This window comes from Vanessa tameamea, chromosome 15 (genome assembly GCF_037043105.1).
Source record: "Vanessa tameamea isolate UH-Manoa-2023 chromosome 15, ilVanTame1 primary haplotype, whole genome shotgun sequence".
Lineage (NCBI taxonomy): Eukaryota > Metazoa > Arthropoda > Insecta > Lepidoptera > Nymphalidae > Vanessa > Vanessa tameamea.
The window spans coordinates 3,773,395-3,790,834 of record NC_087323.1 but is presented as its reverse complement, the minus strand read 5'-3'; the positions used below and the strand labels follow the sequence as shown (position 1 = coordinate 3,790,834).

At 31.0% G+C, this 17,440-nt stretch overlaps 2 protein-coding genes across 2 annotated transcripts in view; both read left to right on the top strand.

The window, feature by feature from the left end:
- Nucleotides 1-404: 404 nt before the first annotated feature.
- LOC113399184 (hypoxia up-regulated protein 1) lies at nucleotides 405-7,896 on the top strand. Its single transcript, XM_026638267.2, has 9 exons — nucleotides 405-574; nucleotides 687-1,003; nucleotides 1,808-1,950; nucleotides 2,189-2,349; nucleotides 2,743-2,897; nucleotides 2,990-3,200; nucleotides 3,854-4,086; nucleotides 4,500-4,611; nucleotides 4,832-7,896. The coding sequence occupies exons 1-9, from the start codon at nucleotides 560-562 to the stop codon at nucleotides 6,245-6,247; spliced, it is 2,763 nt and encodes a 920-aa protein (XP_026494052.2). The 5' UTR covers nucleotides 405-559; the 3' UTR covers nucleotides 6,248-7,896.
- Nucleotides 7,897-11,134: 3,238 nt separating this feature from the next.
- LOC113399100 (interference hedgehog-like) overlaps nucleotides 11,135-17,440 on the top strand; it is a 47,417-nt gene continuing 41,111 nt past the window's right edge. Inside the window, exon 1 of the mRNA XM_026638136.2 lies at nucleotides 11,135-11,346. The gene's annotated coding sequence lies outside the window, so the exon portion shown is untranslated. The remainder of the gene's footprint in view (nucleotides 11,347-17,440) is intronic.

Sequence of the window (17,440 nt, the reverse complement as noted above, 5' to 3'; positions counted from 1 at the left end):
TTAATATTAGTATTCATGTGTAGCTTTAGCCTTACACTAAAGGCTCACTCGCAGATTGTATATCATATATCGATTCTCTTCGACTTTCCTGGATTGGGTGATGTTAATGCATAGCACTTTGTTATATTTACCTCAATAGCCTGGATGTGATCAGCGACTGGTTACATTATTGGGTATTGTACTTTCAACCTTCAATCATCCAAATATTTATGTTATTATGAAACGTAGAGATCCGTTGTATACAAAATCAAGCTTTATATTATTAGTAGGTATAGTTATATAGATTAAAAGAATATTAAATACAGTCAATTTAAAATTACATTTAGTTATTCTAATAAAATATTTTTAATAATAAGAAGTATAACAAAAAAAAGTATTTTTTTTAAATCTGGCAACGACGTCACCAGCCAAAAAGAAGAAAACACGTTAAACTTGACGTGGACTAAAGTAGCTGGCCCACTCTACAAAATAATAATGTACTAGAAATTATAAATATTTAACCATTTAAACTTAAGAAATACGTAAGTTTCAGAAACTGGATGTGTTTTTGTAATAGAAAATGGCTCTAGTTATCGTAAGTACATATATTTCTACAAAACATGAGACCGCGTTGACAGTCTAGAATTTTTCTGAATACAGCGTTTTCGGTGTTCGATGTATTAAGACGAATTTATTTATTTTCACAGAAGATGTGTAGAATATTATGTTTGGCGTTGTTACCATTACTTCTGAGTCAGAATGTGGATGCAGCCGCAGTAATATCCGTAGATTTCGGATCGGAATGGATGAAAATTGGTATCGTGTCACCCGGAGTGCCCATGGAGATAGTACTCAATAAAGAGTCAAAGAGGAAAACACCAGCTGTGGTTGCATTTCGAGATGATGTGAGGACATTTGGGGAAGATGCTGTGACAGTTGGTGTACGATTTCCCAAAAATTCTTACAAATACTTATTGGACCTACTTGGAAAGCCATATGACCATCCTTTGGTTCAAGCATACAAGTAAGTTGACTTAAAATACTTGGAAGTTTATGTCCTTAGTATAAATTATAACAACATGATAATGATCAGTGAGCTTATTTAGACAATTTATTTATTTGCCAATAAATTTGATGGATGGTAATTACAAAGATTTTTAAACATATGTAAAATGTCTTAATTTATTAAAAACACTATTAATTTTTTTTCTGCCAGTGATTCTACTACAGTAGTCTTATTTTCTTAAAAAACAGTTTTTTTCTTTACAAAAAGTTAGAATGTTAAAATACTTTCTAATTCAGTTGTCACTTTTACATTTTTGTTTGAGTTTTAATATCAAACATGATGAAACCAATAGGATAAAGTAAATACAGAATATTTATATAAAATAAATATAAAATATTTATTTTATATGTACATACATAGGTTAATATATACAATTGAAAAAATAAATAACACTTGGTAGTTGTGGGGAGAATTAGGCTAGTGAATTTATTTATTTTGTTGATCTGCTGTAATTAACTGCATTTTAGTTGCCAATTATAACTTGAATACTCATTTATACAGCTAAGAACTAGTTACCATATATAATAATTAATAAATATTAATGTAATATCAAATATAGGTAAAGTTTATATTGTAACTGAAGGATACAATATATAAATTATAGTCTATTCCAATGGTAGGAGTAGCAAAATAGATTAATTTGTTGTTATTTTTCTTTTAATAAATAAATGAGTGAAAAAATTAGTATGCATAAATTGGTTAGTAAATATGAATTTAATGTCAATAAGCATTAAGTTGTTAAAATTTCTTTTTTATTTCCAGAGAGAGATTTCCCTATTATGAAATAGCACCTACAGATAGAGGTACCCCTGAGTTCATTCATGATGATAACACTAAGTACACACCAGAAGAGCTAGTGGCTCAGCTTTTGGCTAAAGCCAAGGATTTTGCTGAAATTAGTCACGGTAAGGAACATTAAATTTGTTTCATTAAAATATTTTAAAAGTAGTCAATTCCTTTTTTTGCTTTTATAGTGCATTTTTTAAGAGGATTTATTGTTATAATAAAGAATTTGCTTTATATTGTTGTATGTTATTTTCTAATATTATATCAGATTAAGTAATTTTTTTATTTAAATAAAATAATATTAGCTATACTATTTTATATGAAATGTCTAGAAAATCATTCTTATTTTTCAATTAGGTCAACCAATAACTGAATGTGTGATCACAATCCCTGGATATTTCAACCAAGTTGAACGAAGGGCTATGAAAGAAGCTGCATCTCTTGCTGGATTGAATGTATTACAATTGATCAATGATTATACAGCTATTGCAATCAACTATGGTATATTTAGGCGAAAGGTATGTTGTAATTACTAGAGTACTTTTTAAAAGGAAGGTGATATTTTTCATACAAATCTTTAAATAATTTTTAATATTATGGGCATGGATTAGATATTATAAGCAGATAAGCATTTATTTATCTTATTTCCAGTGGTGATAGTAAATATTACGAGGAAAGCTGCAGATGTTATATGATGTTTAGCTACTTGTGTATTTATTAATCTATAGCAGTGGTAGAATAAATAAGTTCTAAATCTTCTTAACGAGAGGCCTCAGACTTGGCGTGTATCATTTTATAGCTTGTTTATTATAATGCTTCTCTGTCATCGACACATTGGCTTACATATTATTCAATTTATTTGAGCAGATATATTTTTATTTTTATTAAATAAATATTTTTTATTTTGATAGGAGATCAACGAAACAGCTTGGCATGCACTATTCTTTGACATGGGTGCTGCATCAACCAAGGCTGCACTTGTTGAATACAGAACTGTGAAGATTAAAGAGAAGGGCTATGTTGAAACGGTGCCCCAATTACAAGTCATTGGTGTGGGCTATGACAGGTAATATTATTTTAATTAATTTTATGCAAATGTGTTTTAGGATTATAACTTTAATTCAATTAATATATACTTATATGAATTTTTGTATTTAGAACTCTAGGAGGACTAGAAATGACATTGCGATTGAGAGAGCACCTCATCAAAGCCTGGGAGGCAAATGGAGGTGGTGATGTTAGAGCTTCACCTCGCTCTATGGAGAAACTATTCAGGGAGGCTGAAAGGGTGAAGATTGTACTCTCTGCTAACACTGAACATTACGCCCAGATTGAGAGCTTGCTGGATGACAAAGACTTCAAACATTTGGTGAGTATTTTTTGTAAATGTTTACAAAATGTCATTTTAAAATGAATTTTTACTAGTACAATATATATATATATATATATATATATATATATATAATACTTTACTTCTGCTAAACTTGCAAACACTATTTTGTATGTAAGTATCAAGGCCCAATTTTTTTTTTTTTATGGAAAAAGATAAGTCTGATTGATGGTAAATAGTTGTGGTCGCCCATTTGCTGTGCAAGTAGTTTTACCACCACTGACTCCCAAACATAATTTCTGAGATGTTATAAGTCTCTGAAATTACACTGACAAACTTTCTCTTCAAGCTGGAACCCACTGATAAAATGTTTTGATCCTTAGTATTCTAATAAGTATTAACTGATTATAGTCAATAAAAACTATATTGTTTTTAATTTAGATTTATTGTATATGCATGCATGTCTAAAGTAATGTTTATTTATTTATTTTTTATATTACTTTGAGGTTGACCATAATGATATTGCTACACAAAACTTCACAACTTCATTTTATTTGCTATGTATGAATTATTATGTATGATCATGATAAATATGATTGTTTGTAATGTACAAAATATCAATAGTTGAATCAGTATGTATTATTGATGTAATCATAAAATAGGTTTACATGGATATGTTTCCTATTATGCAGGTGACACGCGCCGATTTCGAAGCTCTCTGCTCTGACCTGTGGCCGCGCGTGTCTGGCGTCATCCAGCGCGCGGTGGCGGCGGCGGCGGGCTCTGGCAGCGGCGCGCGACTCATAGTTGCCGGAGGGGCTTCCCGCGTGCCCGCTGTGCAGGAAGTGCTGAGGACGGCAGTGGGACTCGAACCTTCCCGCTCCATTAATGCTGATGAGGCGGCTACACTTGGCGCTGTCTATAGGTTATTATTATATTATGTAGGGCGTCCGTAGATAGCCAATAGATATGATGCAAAAAGCACTTAGTAGAAATACTGTCATGAGAATGATGTTATTGGACTACAATGTATATGTGTATGTATATAACATTGAGATGATCAGCTGATTTACGAGACAATCTGTTAAAAATGTAAACTAAAATTGTCTCTTGAGGATTAGGTGTTTTCAAAATTAAACAAATTGTATGTTAACTAGCATTTGAGGACTACTCTGTAGAGGTTTTTTTTGTAGTAATTGGCTGTAGAACCACCATTTACAGTTTTAAGGTATCAAATTCATTGTTGCCACAATTTTTTTGTATGTGCTTATATAATAAAATAAAATAAAGCAGAAAGCCTGAAAGCTGATAAGATTCTTAAATGAAAAATCTTTTTAGGGCGGCATCACTTGCTACCGGATATAAAGTTGCGGCATTGAACGTACGCGATGCTGTCATCCTTCCTATTCAAGTTGTATTTACTCGACATGTTGATGGCAATGACAAATTGGTAAGTACTATAATATGAAATAAAAAAACTATTTTTGTAATCATAAAGATGTAAGAAAGAAGTTTATTACAAAGTAACTCATATTATTCCTCTATTTTTTACAGGAATATGTAAGTTGAAAATATATTTTATTTTTTTAATCATAAATATTAATTTAATTTATAATTTATATTCCAACTTCAATAGGTTGATTGTGTGATAATAAATGTAATTGTTACAGATTAAGAGAACACTTTTTGGACCCATGAATCCCTACCCACAGAAAAAGGTTATAACTTTCAACAAACACATGGATGACTTCTCTTTCAATGTGAACTATGCAGAATTGGATCATATTCCTTCTAATGAACTTAAAAGTATTGGAACCTTAAATTTAACACAAGTTGTACTAACTGGCGTTCGTGAAGCACTGGTGAAAAATTCAGGAGAAAATATAGAACACAAAGGCATTAAGGCACATTTCAATTTAGATGATTCTGGAGTTCTCAATTTAGTTAATGTAGAATTTGTTGCTGAGAAAACTGTAACTGAGGAAGATGAAGACAAGGACAGTACTTTGTCTAAAATTGGTAGCACTATTAGCAAGTTGTTTGGATCCGATTCTGAATTGCCCGAAAAAGCTGAAGAAAAAACCGAAGATAAACCAGATGAGCAACCACATGAAGCCGAAAAGAATGAGACAGTTAAAACAAACGAAACAACCACAGACAAACAGAATACTACTGAACCTGAAAGCAAACCAAAACCTAAAATTGTTGTTTTGAAAGAGCCCATCAAAGCCCAGGAAGAAATTTTAAATTTGGAACCTCTGTCTCCGGAAGAGTTCAAGTTATCAAAAACAAAAATAACAGAGTTAAATAATATTGATAAAAAACGAATTGAAAGAGAAACAGCCCTCAATAACTTGGAAGCATTCGTTGTTGACGCACAGATGAAAATTGACACGGAAGAATATTCCGAATGTGGAACACCGGAGCAGATCGAAGAAATAAGAAAAATATGTACCGAAACGTCGGAATGGCTTTATGATGACGGGTATGAGGCGCCAACTGAAATGTATGAAGAGAAATTGTCTTTACTAAAAGAAAAGACTAATCCCGTATTCTACAAACATTGGGAACACAGAGAAAGGCCAGATGCTGTGGCCGCTATTCGTAATCTCCTAAATAGCTCGAAGGAATTCCTTAAAATGTCCAAGAACTATACTAAAGAAGCAAATGCAGAGAGGGACGTATTTACTGACGTGGAAATTACTGTTCTTGAAAAGAAAATTGAAGAAACCGAATCATGGCTCCAGAAATCTATCGAGGAACAAAAAGCATTGAAGAAAAATGAGGACATTAAATTGACGGTTGATAGCATTCGAGAAAAAATAACCAATTTGGATAGAGAAGTTAAGTATCTATTGAATAAGATGAAAATATGGAAGCCGAAAAAGCCAGCTAAGAAAGAGACTGAAAATAAAACTGAGACAGTCATTGATCCAGAAGAGAATGGCTTAAACGGTCAAGAAGAGAAAACTGTAGAACAAGAAGAAAAACCAGTGACAGAACCAAAACAAGAGGAAGACTCCGGCGGTGAGGAGACAGAAATACCGCAAATAGGTGAAGAAAATGTTGAACATTCCGAGTTATAATAGTGATGTGTGGAATAAGTTAATTTATTTAGTCTAATTTATTTTTTACTTCAAAACTTAGGTGTGGTGTGTTCCCTTTTTGTACTGAATTTAACTGAAGCACAACTTTATATGTACTTTGATGACTTTTCATCAACAACTTATTGAATTTATAACATAGCTAGTTGTTCTACATGGCTTAACCTAATTACATAATAAGTATAAGTTTTTATTCATGTGTATCTCTCAAATAATTTAGAATTTCAGATGCTATCAATTAAGTTCACTACTATTACAAAATAATATTTTTATGTGATAAATTAGTGCAAAAAGCGAACGTGTCATTTAATATGAAACCTAAAATCTCAAAATGAAATAACCATAAATGATTTTCCTACTTATAAATTGACAATTAGAAAATAAAAATATGTTTACATTCTATAAATTATTTGTTGGACATCCTTGCAAAAATAATGAAAAACAAAACGTCTAGAGCGAACTTTTTGAACTCTTATAATCACATCATTAAATCTAAAAGGATCTTAAAGAATACTTACGAGATTAATTGGGTTAGGGATCGTTTGCAAAGTTACGGCTAGACGTGTGACGAGTTTAAATAACAACAGAGATTGGCAATCACCTGATTATACATCTGTGACCGCAGCTTTATAATAAATATTATTATAAAGCTGTGTGCGTCACAGACGGTTCTTAGCGTGTGGTTGCACTAGTTGGTCCTAAATTGTTGATTGGTGCTAACTTGCAAAGATTAAAAAAAAAACAAATGATTTTTAGTGTGTAAAGTAGTTTGATGTTATCATGTCGCATTTTTGATTATTTATTATAACGTTTTTATGGTCTAAGTTTGTTAATTGAATTGTTGCATCGGATTCTTATTCAAACATATTCAGCATTGACCCCAAAATGAACACGAGATTACAATATTTTATGAATGTAAATTTTTTTGTGATATGTATAAATAAAAAGCTCTTGGAAGTGGATCGTTCGGTTTTATCTGATATTGGCTTATATAAATGAATTTAAATTACTAGTACTGAAATATTCCTTAGGTAAAAAGAAAAAGTATACTACGTCATTGGGTATTGTTTCTGGTAATGAGTTATCGGAATCGTAAGTGATAGTCGACGGAAAGTTCTCGAAAAGGCATAAAATAGTGTTGTTACATGTCTAAAGACTTGTATTGATTACTACTTCACACCTCAGGGTCGTATCTTGAAATGATATATATGTATATCTTCCGTAAAAATAGAGCAAATCAAAAAAGGGATAAACATCGGACTTGTATTTCTTTATTGGATCCTATAATCACAGTATGCACTTCCTGAGAATACCGCGTTCAACCTTGTGTGATTCAAATAGAAACTCCCTTTTTTTTCTACTACTGAACTGACAAGTTGAATTTTCTACTAAAAATGCCAATCATTTGGAATTTTTAGTAGAAAATTAAGTTATTGTAACAGCTCTACAATGTCATCTCGTTAACTTTAAGGATAGCTTGGAATGTATATTTTGTCTTGTAGTAGTATTAGCTAATCAAGTGAAATATTTTACGAGTACCAGGGAAACGTTTTGTATGGTGTTATATAAAGATGTGAGATATGTTCAAATACCCAGTCGCATATAAAGATAAAATAAATTGATAAATGAACTATTGTAGTTTTAATAAGGAACCACAAAATGCTTAGATATAGTCTGACTAACACAGCAGACTATGACAGATTTGTTATATGTTTGTCCAAGATAAAACTTTGTCCAAAAGAAGAACTTTCGAACGGAATCTAACTGTAAAGGAAGTTGGGCCAATGATTGGGTCACATTATGGGCACCATTTATATGACGAAGTGGCTTGTTCCGGCTTGTTTTTAAAAAACATGACGTCAGCATTGCTGACGTCACGAATGTGAGGGTTTAGATTTCTATCCATCCTCGAAGGTATGAAATTAAACTCGGGAAATATTCTTCTCTGATTTATTTCAAACTGAGGAGGTCCGATCGCTCCGAGTTCCGACGGCTCGAACAATCCTCTCAATACCGGCGGGCGTTCGGTCTTTTATAACAAAAATGGGGCACTATTCACTCAATATAACACCTATTTATGGACGGTGAATAAGTTCAAACTAATTTAACATCTCAAAATTCACTAAATATTATTAATTTAATAATCAAACAGTTTTCAATTATTAAAAATAATTAAAACAATAATTTCCGGGCACGTGTTTTTCTTAAATGCGTGATTTTCCGCCGACATATATGTACGTAGGCGTATTGTTTATTTGGAATTGACCGTTGTCTTTAGAACTATGATAATAGATTTTTATGTTAAATGTTTTGTTATGTTTTCGTTTCTTCTTTAAGATTCCATGTAATTACGTTATTTCATCGATATTGTATAATATGAAATTTAATTGAGGCTTTAAATTAGAAGCCAATTTATGTGCACAGTGCACATAAATTGGCTTCTAATTTATTTTTCAACTCTCGTTTGAGGGTTAAGACATTGTGATTACTAATTGTGCCCAATGATTCTCTCTTTCAATCATCAATCATCAAATAGTAGAAAAGACAACTTTTTTATTGTAAATTAAAGTGTTCCGTACCTTTACGTACATATATATCGCGCTATCTAAGTAATTATGAGGATTTTGATATTATTTTCACTAATAGACAGATAGTGAGATCATTAGATTTGCTTTAAAAAAACATTGGTATAGGTTTCATGCTTGTTATGTATCAGAATTTTTTTAGAGTATTTTTTTGAATTGTTATGAATATCTTAATATTTCTTAAGATATATTAAGAATGGTATTTAACAGTACGTCAGAATGTTATGTGTAAGTCTATGCCAGATGCCCTTATATAATAATATAAGTACGTAGGTATACAGAGTATTAAGACATATACGCGACTAGTAATTTTGTGTGATAATAATACAGGTCTGAGTCTGAACATTAATGTTTCCGTTCATTTTTTGTTAGGTGGAATGCTTGTGAGATTCTATCATAAATCTCATATCATAAAAAAAAATACATCCAGAAATGATTTGTTACAATGCAATGCACCATAGAAAAAATATGACGTCGGAAGTTGACGTCTGGTGAAGATTATTGCACCGTGCGTTTTAAAACGAAGATTGTACATCTATTATAGTTTGTTATTTATTTCTTTATTACGATTTGAATATGGCGAACTTGTCATTAAATGATGAAATTATATCATGCTGTTTGTTTAAAAATTATAATCATACATATGTTTTTGCAATATTTTTTTAGTTTTTTTCTATTTTGAAAAGCCATCGAAAAGATATTGTGCATTTTCAGCTTTATTTTTTTGTCTTAGTTTTTTATAAAGATTTCATTTTAAATGAAACGATTGGATGATGTTGAAGATCCCTTGCCTCTTTTGAGGTCACATATCATTATTTTCGGTTCTCTAAATTACAAAATAAAGGTCTTCCACAAATGTAAAGATTTACGATTTAAATTTGAGGCTATACGCTGTTTATCAGAATGCCTTTAATATATTCAGTACTAGTTGTCGCTCGCTTTGCAGGGGTTGATCGTTAGGTGATACGTATAAAAAAATAGCATCTGCCATTTATCAAATTTCATCAAATTCGGTTTTGTAGTAAAGGGCAACAGACAGACTGGCAGATAGATATGGTGACTTTCGAGTTTCGTATTTATAATAGTAGTATAAACGTAACTTATTTAATTAATATTAACTCTATTTAATTGACATTAATCATAACTACTGCAAAGTCTGTTTCGTGTTTTTTTCACATATTATATTATGTATAATTTTAAATATACTTAGTTCAATTTAATTTTCCACATTCATTATTGTGGATTAATGTTGCAGCCATATTTTAATTAATAAGTTAATTTTTAATTATACTTTCCATAATTTAAAACTAATAGCTATTCAATAATCAAAATTATAATCATAAAACTAAAAACTTTATAACGTAAAACAAACAGACGATTATATTGCCTAAGAGCGTAAGAACACCCATTTCGTAACGTATAACATCTACTATTTTTTTAATTTTTTTTTATAGATATGCGGTGATCAGATGTGCTCCTACGCAGCTATAAAATAAATGTTGACTTTTATTGCAGTGAGACGACGATTACATTTACAGGTGGTTTTTGTTATATTTTTCATTGGGTCGTTTAGTTTATATGCAGATAATAAAACGCAGCTTTTAATAAACGCATTATTTTTAAGGTTATACGGTAAATATTTATGCGATTATTATTTATTTTAAATATACCTAAGCTTCTGTCTTCTGTCTTATCGTATAAAGAGAATAACTGGCCTTTGTAATATTAAAAAGTTACATTAATTATTTATGCTTAAAAAAATTACAAAAAATGATATTTAAAATAAGGTCATGTATGTAAGTTTTTGTTACGTACCTATATATTTAATATATAAATGAAAATTTTCGTCGAAAGTATGATCCCGAAATCCTAACCGAATAGGCCATTGTCAGTCTCACTTCAGACGAAAGTTGTATGTTTATTTTGAAAAGAAAATTAGTGGTCTTTGAAAAAAAAGTAATGAAATGATATAATTTACTGACAATTTAATTTTGTATCTAATTCGTTAGAAAAATCAAGTTGAATTATTACAGCATCTGTAAATTGTATATTATTAAACTCGCTTATGATATACTCGTTTGTTACAGACTTAAAAATCATGTTTTCTTGACAGCCACCTGAGGCCACAAGCTCCATTACCAGTAACTTGTTTCAATAGAGCTTTTGTTTTGTTGAATACCATCCCGGAGGAAGAAGTCGGCGCCCGAGCATTGGCGCCTTTCTCTAAACGAGCGAGACAAAATCGTTCCCGGCTTAAGAGGGAAAGAGACACAACAATAGCATTCCGCGTCGGACGGACAAGCCAAATGAATCCAGTTTACTTGTTATACCCCAGTCATTCGCTTGTGTGTTTTGTCAGTCATGTACCAATTTTTTTCGGTAGTGATGTAAAACAAAAGAGAATATTTCGTGTGTGTTTGAAAATAGTACGAGGAGGACTAAACAATATGTGTTAAGTGGATTTTGTTATTTTAGTGGATTTTTCCAGTTAAAGCGGTAAGAATAAGTAAGAATGCAACCGAATCCCTTCCGTCCCTCTTGGAAGAATGCAGTGCACCGTGTTCGTCTCAGGCGCACCTTGCTCGTGGGCCCGAAACTACTGAATCAATACAATTACGCCGATAATCGATTGTTTTGTAACAGAGTGCCATCGGGTCACGAATAGGGTTAAATTTCAGTTGAGACGTTAACCTTAATAATATAAAAGCAATCGATACAATGAACTTTTTATCAGAGAAGATTATTCACTTTTTTATTTACTCAAAATTATTAGTATAGTAATCTTTAAAAAATATCGAAAAAATTAAGATTCTTTTGTTTATTTTCTACACAATTAAAAAAATAATCTATAGTAAATTCTAATATAAGCAATGTACAAATATTAAAATCGTGCATCAGAAAATCTAATTAATATTGTTTCTTAAGTACATACATTATTATTATTTTTTTAATTATTAATATACATATTTGTCTTGTATTATTTACTTACTACATAGTCCGGGTTAACTAGTTACGTATTTCGAGTTAATAGTATCATAGGTTCAAAACCTTAGGATACACTCTAAAAGCATGCAGGGTTTTATAAAAAAAAAACTTTATAATTTATACCGAGCTTTTAGTTCATTTTACTAACGCAAATATTAGACTTAAATATTAGTTATTTTTTGACGAAAAGTTTTTGATCATATGATCCGTAGTAGCTATTCATTTAAATTTAGTATTTAATAATAACAAAACCGATTAAGCTATGTCACAAACTGAGAGCCACTTCTATACATTTACTAAAGATATATTTTAAAACCACTTACTTAAATCATAATATTATTACACACAAAATAAAAATATTAAAAAAATATATCGATTGGCGTCTTACGAGATATCTAAATGATCGTTCCAAAAGGGACTTCATGAATTATTAATGTGCATGTATTTTCTGAGTGAAATAAGAAAAAAAAAGTTCTGTTTGATAACTTGTGTGTAGACACTCAACGTGGAAACGACCGAGAATATCCTTAGCAGCAAAGTTACACATTTACATACGCTGTGTCAAGTTCAAGCATAACATCTTTGTATACAAAACATTGCCGTGACATAAGACTATTGTATTACAAAGTAATAGTTACAATAGCGTTAGAAAGTTTAAGTGTAACATAAACTTTAACGTATAGTTTTGTATTGGTGTATAAATTGAGCCAGTTTTATCATTTTTTTTACTCAAAAAACTCATTACGTATTGGTGTTAAAATAAACAAATGGCGAGATACAGTAGCCTTTAAACGGTTGTGTCTTAATGTTAGATTTGGATTTTATTAAAGATTAAATTCGATGTATTTTGAGTCACTCGTTATGTTCGTCATACAAAGTGGAATAAAATGTCAACTTCAGCATATTAAAGACGCATTGTTATCTTATGCGCGAGTGACCTTACAACGTTCGCGAATGGACTGAGATTGCAATTCGGTATATTAAAATAAATTTGGAATTACATACTATTGAAAGATGTACGAATTTTCAGTGTACACGTAACTCACCTAATGTATATAATAAAAATTTTCAAAGTTATTGCCACTCAATTTAGTGAATAAACATATAATATTGAACAAAACGTTGAAAGCATCCGGCTATTCTTTGTTTTCCAAACATTTTCGGAACGCGTCCAGGCGATAAATTACGAAACAAGTATACAGTAAACATTTCAGTTCCGCTAATACCCGCTCTCAGTTATAGACTCTATTGTTTGGTAAACATTGTCGAGAGTTGTGTGACTTAATTTGACTGATCATTCAAAACATTCGTGGTGAACAAACAATGGAATATCGTGCGAAATGTTCTGTTATATCCCCAAATTGGAAATGTAAAATTCTAAATGAAAGTATTCATATACCACATTCCAGCTTGTTTGTTGCCGCCCGGTACAGAAATATGTAAGTCGATAATCGACCGATTTCATTCGATGCATCGAAAGAAGCGTTAACTGATCTAGATGTATTATTAATGTTGACCTCTGTTTTCATCTCACACCGACCGCATTTTAAAACTTAGTAATTTTGGTAACAAAACCGAAGAATTTGTTGAGAGAAAATTGACCTTTCTTTATCACAAAACTTCGTGTATTGTGGAAAAAATTCATGTCCTCATATAAAAATATAAGCAAGGGCTAACAATATCTATATGCTATTTTTATATTAGTAAGGATAGTTTTCGAAAAGCCAACAAGGTTTTTTTTTTCAAAATATAAACATGCGGGATTTCATAATTGTTTTATTAATAATAGTATGCGAAGTGCTTAAGTTTGTGATCTGTTATGTACACTAAGATTATTTATAACATATTAAATGTTGATAAGAAGATGCCTACGTGATTTGTGAGACATAGCCTCTTCTATGGAAAAAACGTCGCAAATAATATTGGGATTATATTCAAAATTAATGATGCAAGTTGTAAGTGTAAAAAAAAATATTGACCGAAACGATTGTCTTCAGACTTACGACATTTTTTTTTCTTAGTAGTTTTGAAATTTACAAAATCTTTAGCGACAATTCAAATCATTTATTGTCCAATACCTTCAAGTTTATTCGTTGATTTTTTTTTCTTTTCCCTTAGGAGAGACAGATATTTGACAACCTCCGTTTTTATAAATAAATTTAGTACTTTATCTCTTTATTAAGAATCATTTTTGAATACTCAGCCAACTTAATTACAAGTAAGCAATGTATAGTGATTATATTTTTTATTGATTAATTCGACACTGGTCGTTGTGTTATATATACACTCCGTTCCGTGTCTATATGTATATCGCGGTATTCATGTTTCATATCAAATATATATATATTATAAAACATATTTTTTTTAGAGTTGAAAAAACTGTAATTTGAGGGATCTATAACGTAAGTTTTTAATATGATACGTTTTAAAATTTTCACATGACACCATCATAATGAATTTGTTTTCTGTAGATATTCTTTTTTAAAATTCGTTAAATTTAATGCGATTAAGTTACCTACCTACATCGGAATAATCGTTCGTTTTACACAAAATTTAAATTACAAATTATATCGAATAAAGTAATTCCAAGACAATTGTTAACGTTTTAATTTATTCGGGTAACTGAAATAATTAAAGATGAAATCAGCAAAATTTATCAATAAACCTCTTAATGAGGTATTCTGTATGCAAAAAGCAGCAATCCACTGCTCTGAAAATAAAACATTCGTTGGTATAATTGAATCAATGGTAATTGTTGAAATGTTTGCTGCTAATTGTACGCTATAGCTCCGTATATTTCAATTAATCTGGTAATAACTGGAGAACAGCCGATAAATTGTTATAATAATCCCTGTTGCTGTTTGCAGTGCACCTGCGAGCAATATAAAGATATACGATAGCTTCGAAGTTTAAGTTTTCTGAATATTTTATATAATTTAATGGCAGTTTAATGAGAACAGACTTTTCGTGTAATAAGTCACTTATTTTTCATTGAAATTTATTGTTTTTATACCCTAGTAGCGAAATACTTCTATAGGTTACTTGATATGTGTTAATTTGGTAGTATGTAGGTAGCACAAACTCATCATAAATTCTACCGCTAAGTAGCAATAATTCGGATTGTTGTGTTCTGGTTTGAATGAGCTAGGGTAACTATAAACATAAGGAAAAACATATCTCAGTTTCTTAAGCTTGGTGGAGCATTGCCCATTTAAGGAATCGTTAAAATTTCTTACGGCACAAATGGCATTGGTAACTATTGGTAACTATTTACCATCAGGTGCCCCATTTGCCAATCCGCCTACCTATGCTAAATTAAAAAAAGCGGTTTAGTTAGCGGTGAAAACGTTTTCTAAATTCAAAACAGCGACCACAATATATCTTTATTTCAATTTATTTAAGGAAATCAAACCAACCGCCTGATATTAAGTGGTCACCATAGCAGGTGTACTTCCAATTGATCTGAGTTTTGGTATATTTATAAGGCACGCCGAAATTAAACGTTAAAAATAAACGTCAAATCGAAGACTAATGGGCTTTTCCAATGATTTTCGCATTCTTTGCGAAACTAAGCGCATAATCGTTATCAGCGCCTCGAAAAACACATGTTTACTAAAACTCAGATCAATTGGACGTATGCCCATACCTCAAATGGAAGTGACAATGCGCCATCAACCATACGATATAAAATATGATGTCCCTTGTGCCTCTAATAACACTGATTCCAATTCAAATCGGCATACAAGACTACAGTTTTGTTGGGCGGTAAAATAACTGAGTCGGTAAAATAAGTGAGTCGGTAGTACCGACGATACCAAGACGCTGGCCAAAGCCGGTTCGGTTTATGATTTATAAACGTTTATAGAATGTGAAATCTTTATCGCTAGTTTTTATCTCTGGGCCTATTATTACAACAATTAAGACTAATTAAATATAACGTATATGTACTCGTTACTGGTGTGTAATTTGTCTTTATTTGATGTTATATTAAGATAGAACTTATTTGTAAAAAACGTGACGCAATTATCGCCATGACGTTGCTTGATTATTTAATTGAGATAATAAAAAAATATGATAGTTAACGTTATAAGTTTAATTTCAAATTCAGATAATTTATCTGACTAAGATCACACAGCTACGAATGTATAAAATATTGGTGATATTTTGAATTGTGCTTGGAAATTTGCGGCACAACATATTATGTTTTTTTTTTATATATCTGACGGATTTGTCCTATAAAATTAAATCTATTATAATATATATATAGCGGTTTACTTACGTATCATTTAATCGAAGTTGCCGTTATGAACTTCTATATCATCTAATAAAATATAATTATTAAAATTTATAGTAGAAATGTCAAGGACCTTGGGACCTTTAAAATGCAAGCCACATAACTACATGCATAATATATGCTATCAGACTATTAAAAGTATGTTTAAAAACTTACAATAGATGATTATTAATAAAGATGATATCTCATAGGATCTATGGTTCTGTGTCCGTGATAAATCGGAGACCGCCTTTCTTAAGAATGATGTCTGTCGACGATATCAGACGTACTCATCTAGTACGATTAATAAGACACTTTATACCTTAGCACATTAATACATGCTAAAGTTAAGCGCTCGGGAATGTAAAGTTTGTTTCGCTCACATTATATTTCCTACTAATATTAATAAATATAGGCAAGTTTTTCAAGTTATCATATTATTATTATATGAAGATGAGATTTAAACGATAAAAAATTTAAGTAAAGTATATTAAATTATGCTATGTAGTTCATGTAATAAAGTTTATAACGGCACCATATTATAAATAAATTATCGGATTGTTTTTGAAACGAACGATTGCAAAATTATACTTCGTGTATTGCCGTTACATGTGTATATAAATTTTAACAATTCAAATTTAGTTTTTATTTATCATGTTAAATATTAAAGTTCAAGCTTTTAAAAGTAAAGGATCCAAAAAGGTGCATTAAAAATCTCAACTCTTCCAAAATTCCGGCGATTAGTATTAACGTTTATTCAAAACCTGCCTATTCGAATTAATTGATTCACACGTTACGATTTTGTATCGCCAATAAGGCGAGTTTTCATAACTCTTCAAAGCTGGCATGCACGTGTGGATGGCACTTAAGCACGTGCTGCGGGAAAAAAATCTTCGCTAATATTAGAACGCGTGGCGTATTTTCAACCTTATTGCTTATACGCCGAAGAATTTTCGTAACTTCCTATTTCACGGTGGCCTCTTTAAACCAGGAAAAGTCGAAATTGGTCGGATTCTGTAAATGGGAAGCGAGGTAGAGCTGAAGTGGCTAATGATACTGATAATTGCGTCGCTGTAGGTCGCAAAATGGGTGAAATATTATTTTTTAAGTTCAATAGGTACATTTAGGTAGTACACAATAGAATTATTTTGTATAATATTTCGATATTTATCTGCCTATCAAAGTATCTCGGTAATATTTTATGCGATAACTAAGTTCTTATGTGGTTAATTTTTATTTATAATTCATTTCATACTCGGCGAAGAAAATATCGTAAGAAATCCTGCCTTTGTGTGTATGTAGGAGGTAGTAGGAAATAAAAAAAAACTACAT

Bases quoted from the DNA above. Each gene is read 5' to 3' on its own strand.
- LOC113399184 (XM_026638267.2), top strand. The intron at 1,951-2,188 runs GTAAGGAACATT...TTTTTCAATTAG, and splicing joins TTTTGCTGAAATTAGTCACG to GTCAACCAATAACTGAATGT. The intron at 2,898-2,989 runs GTAATATTATTT...TTTTGTATTTAG, and splicing joins ATTGGTGTGGGCTATGACAG to AACTCTAGGAGGACTAGAAA.